The 5,000-nt window shown below is 42.2% G+C and overlaps 1 protein-coding gene across 9 annotated transcripts in view; it reads left to right on the top strand.

The window, feature by feature from the left end:
* The window catches only part of RyR (Ryanodine receptor), a 636,026-nt gene that overhangs the window by 478,767 nt on the left and 152,259 nt on the right, over positions 1-5,000 (top strand). For all 9 annotated transcript variants that reach the window (XM_076213834.1, XM_076213833.1, XM_076213832.1 and 6 more), the window contains 3 exons: positions 83-541; positions 716-880; positions 1,244-1,390. In XM_076213834.1, coding sequence (XP_076069949.1) covers positions 83-541; positions 716-880; positions 1,244-1,390 — 771 coding nt within the window. The remainder of the gene's footprint in view (positions 1-82; positions 542-715; positions 881-1,243; positions 1,391-5,000) is intronic.

The following is a 5,000-nucleotide window of genomic DNA, read 5'->3' on the forward strand; positions in this document are numbered from 1 at the left end:
AAATATGTTTGTAAGCGTATGTGTATTCTTGTCCTCCCCTCCCCCTTCCATTGAAGCAGTCCTGACTGGTGAACTCTTTCAGATGTCGGAACGCATTGCTGCTCAGCGTATGGGGGCAGAGGCGGAGGGAGCCGTGCCCAACGACCATCCAATGCCTGCCAGCGACGACGACGAAGACTACATCGACACTGGTGCTGCCATTCTCAGTTTCTATTGTACCCTGGTTGACCTCATGGGTCGCTGCGCGCCAGAAGCCCACGTGATTGCTCAGGGTAAAAATGACAGCCTAAGGGCCCGCGCCATCCTGCGGTCCCTCGTGCCCCTGGAGGACCTGGAGGGCGTCTTGGCCCTTCGGTTCTCGTTGACCAGCTCGGCGGAGGAGGGACGAAGTGATATGCCACCGGGCCTCATCCCTAGCCACAAGCAGAGCATCGTGTTGTTCCTCGAGCGTGTGTACGGCATTGAAGAGAAAGAACTTTTCTTCCTGCTCTTGGAGGACGCCTTCCTGCCGGACCTGCGCGCCGCCACCATGTTGGAGAAGGTGGGCAAAGTCTCATTTGGGGCTGTTCCAGTTCCACCTGATCTACTGACGAGCTAAAACCCGTTGAAAAATATACAGCTCGTCCCATCTTCATGAGAAAATATTCATTGCGATGATAACTTGTTTATTGTCTGTCCTTTTACCCTCATCTCAGCACCCTTTATATCCTTCTAGGCTGATGGGTCCGAGTCTGAGATGGGCCTGGCCCTCAACCGCTACATCGGTAATTCCATTTTACCAGCTCTTATCAAGCATGCCAACTTCTATGCCGAGGCGGATAACTACGCACCTCTTCTAGACGCCACTCTCCACACCGTCTACAGGCTTTCCAAATGCAAGGTAAGGCAGCAATGACACCCTGAAAGTAAGTGATAGGAAAGCGGACGGGCAGGGGAAAGTATACTATCACTAACAAACTGTCCTTGGTTTAGAGTTTGGCCCAAAAGATGTAATATAAGATGCAGAGACAAGGTAAGGGTGAAGACAGCTTGCTAAGAATTATATGGCTAAACACTGATTGAATGACTGATTGATTTGTTCTTGAGCGCACGTCACAGTTTGTACCCTGCGCTACTCCTAGTCTGGGTTGTCGTACATTATTGTCAGTTGATAATATTTGTATCTAAAGGGTCTTATTTACCCTTAAATGATACACCTCGCTTTGTGGGCAATGGCCCATCATTAACTTCTGCCTACTTGCAGATTCTGACCAAAGGACAACGTGAGGCCGTGTCGGACTTCTTGATTGCCCTGACGCGTGAGATGCAACCCGCCATGCTCCTGCCTTTGCTGCGTAAGCTCACTATCGATGTATCCAAGCTCTCAGAGTACACGACCGTGGCTCTCAGGGTGAGTCCTCACACAGTTCTCCTCGTCAGCTTAGCGTTAATCAGTATTTCTACTGACGAGGATGTTTCCTTTTACTGGAGTGGTGGACACGCTGACCAATGCGTTGCTCACTCTCCTTTGTTTTGAGTTTATGCGATCTTTGTTGACGTTGTTGGTGTTGTTGTTTTTTCATATAAATCAATTTATTCTGCTCTTCGATCGTCATGGAGAATGGTTTATTAAAAACTCATCCAGCTAGGTATTTGCCTTGATCCTGTGCATTTGGTAAAACAGACAGATGTCTTTCTTTTAGCTAGATAGATTGCTCTTTCAACGTGCCACGTTGGCATTTCTTATCATGAGGTGAAAGAGTGTAGTCTGTTGAATGAAATATAGAATGACAAATAAGACTGAAGATAAAGAAAGTAAACGAGGATTAATGGGAGAATTGTAATGCTTCATCATTTCGATCCATAGGGTCTTGATAACAGAGCTAACAACTCAAGTAAAACAGGGGTATCATATACACAGTCGGGTCACTTTATGCTTTGTTAGCTTTGTAATAAAGACTCTAAGGATCGAAACGTTGAAGCATGAAAATTCTCCCATTAATCCTCGTCTAGTTTCTCCATCATTTGTCTTAGTGTTGTCTGTATTTTATTCGATGAAACTCTATAGCATTTTGATTAACTGTTAGAGAAAGGATAGCCTCGTTTGTCTGGGTTACTTCATTTCCTGGCAAGACGACTTTATTCGCGACCCATCACTAATTAAGGTATAGTTTCCATAGGCTTTACACTTAGAGAAAAAGATCATCAGCACCTTTCCCAATTGGAGCACATACGTTGTCTACAAATCTTATCTAATACAAAGATGAGTCCTTTTCCCACATACGGGTCGCTGCACCAAAGAGGTTTGTCTTTCTGTTGACAATTGTCAGCTTGCTTGCCTTCACGATTTTTTTCTCATAGATTCTAATGCTCGTTTTGCTGGTCTTTGCCAAGTTTACTTCATATTTTGTAAATCGTTTTAGTTTATTATTTTTTCTTTCACGATATGATGCTCGTTTCTTAAATTGTATATTGTATCTCTTACTACGTGACCTGGTTTTAATGATATCAGTTAATTAAATCTACATTCATGGCAGTCAGGCACCGGAACGCCTATAATTAGTGGGAAATCTTTAATTTCTTATGTTTAGACGCGGTATCAGTAATCAATTAATCTTATGTGGTTCTAAACAATAATTTCTTCAGAGTTAATGTTTTTGGTATTTTTTTTCGCCTTGCTCGTTATAGAACGCATACTTTAGTTGATACAGTATTCATTTCCAAATTATTCATAGATATAACTACCATGGTACTGTGGTCAATTTATATGTTACCAGTCAAAGTTATATGATTTGAAATGACATCCATCATTAAGAATAATTTAAACTTCCTTAGATATAAATTTATCCATCCCGTTAAGAGTCGAACCAATTTGTATTTCTTACTCTGAATCCAGAGATAGATATTGTTAGAATGCGCATTAATCATATTAATGACTTTTTTATTTAATATTTTATATCATATTGCCTATGGATATTCTTGCAGATATTGATTATGACAATATGAAAAAAGATAGGAATATCTATGAGAAAAATTGCGTAGAACCATATTCTCATTCAGTAAGAAATTATCTCCAATTAATCGAAACTACAGGAATGCTAGGATTTTTAATACTAAGTCGCTGCATACATGCAGTATAGGCTGTAAACTAAATGCTTTTTTTAAATTCCACTTCATAATTCTCATTTCCATTGCTTCTCATCATTTTGGCTTCATTCGTAATCTTGTTTGTACTTTGAATATTTTATTTAGTAAGAGGAAGATGGACAGAGTATTTTAGAGAGTTGCTAAATGTGAAGTAGGATAGGGAGGGAACGATAGTTGCAGTGGGAAGCACTAAGAAAATGACAGAGACGAATGAGGAAAATAGAGGAGAAATAAGGAAAGATGAGGTGAAAACAGTTATTAAAATGGCGAGAGCAGGTAAGGCACCTGGATTGGATTGGTGTCATGCTGAGTGTCTAAAAAAGGAAAGTACAGTGATGATGGGCTGGCTGGTGAGGTTGTTTAATGTTTGTCTAAATGGGGTAGAGTACCGGAGGATTGGAAGAGTACCTGCATATTTCCACTTTACAAGGGAAAAGGGGACAGGTGTGAGTGTAGTACTTTCAGAGGGATTAGTTTTTTGAGTGTAGTTGGGAAGTTTTATGGGAGAGTTTTGATTGAAAGGATTAGGAGATGAACAGAAGGAATAATTGGTGAGGAACAGTGTGGGTTTAGGACACATAGGGGCTGCGTGGATCAGATTTTTGTGGTAAGGCAGATACATGAGATAGCTATAGGAAAAGGTAAGGATATTTGTTGGGCCTTTATGGATTTGGAAAAATCTTATGACAGGGTAGACAGGAAGGCACTGTGGGAGTTATTGCATATATATGGGATAGGAAGAAACCTACTAAGAGCAGTCAAGAGTTTTCCGATAGTAGTAGAGCCTGTGTTAGAATTAGAAATGGAGAGAGGGGGTGGTTTGGGACTTCGACAGGGATGTGTTATGTCGCTTTGGCTGTTCAATTTATACATGGATGGGGTAGTGCTAGAGGTAAACGCAAGGGTAATGGGCCGGGGATTGGAGATGGTTAAAGAAATTCAAGAAAAGTGGGAGATAAGCAATTTGTTTGCTGACGACACTGCGCTTGAGGTAGGATCAGAGGAGGGGTTAAGGAAGTTAGTGACAGAGTTGGGGAAAGTGTGCAAAAGAAAGATATTGAAGATAAATGTGGGTAAATGTAAGGTGATGAGATGTACAAGGGGAGAATGTGTCAGCAAACTGGGAGTGAGTATTAAGGGAGAGAGACTGGAGGAAGTGGATAGTTTTAGATACTTGAGTGCGAATGTGGTGGGGAAGGGAGGCGGAGGTAGAATGAAGATTGAGTGAAGCAAGTAAATGCCTTGGGGGATTAAAAAATGTAATGAGAAATACACATTTGAGAATGGATGTAAGAGGAGATAGTATGAAGGAGTGATTGTGCCGACAGCACTGTATGGGGCAGAAACATGGAACGTAAGAAAGGAAGAGAAGAGGAGTTTGGATGTGCTTGAAATTAAACGCCTGAGAAGTATAGTAGGGGTTAGGTTGGATAAAGTGAGAAACGAGGAGGGAGGAGGAGAGCGGGATTGGAAAGGGAGCTGGGAGGTAAGGTTGATGAAAGAGTACTGGGATGGTCTGGACACATGGAAATAATGAGCGAAGAAAGATTAATTTAAAAAGTGTGGAATGCAGAAGCAGAAGGAGTGAACATGAAATGGCGACCAAGGATGAGATGGATGGATGGGATAAAAAGGGCATTGGGAAAGAGGGGAAATTCTGTTGAGGAAAGAAGGGAGAAGACGGAAGATAGGGTGGGTGGAGAATGGTTGTGCATAGATGATGCTGTGATGCATGAAAGGGAGTGAGTGGGGGATGGGGGGTGGGTAAAGGAGTAAGTGTGAATGATATTTTGACGCAACCCGAAGGGATTTCCCCCCGTCCTCTCGTTTTCTGCATTAGGGGACGGAGAGGGTGGGTCCCCGATTAAATGCAT

The sequence above is a fragment of the Oratosquilla oratoria genome, chromosome 32, assembly GCF_046742065.1.
Source record: "Oratosquilla oratoria isolate Oo_2021 chromosome 32, ASM4674206v1, whole genome shotgun sequence".
Taxonomy (NCBI): Eukaryota; Metazoa; Arthropoda; class Malacostraca; order Stomatopoda; family Squillidae; genus Oratosquilla; species Oratosquilla oratoria.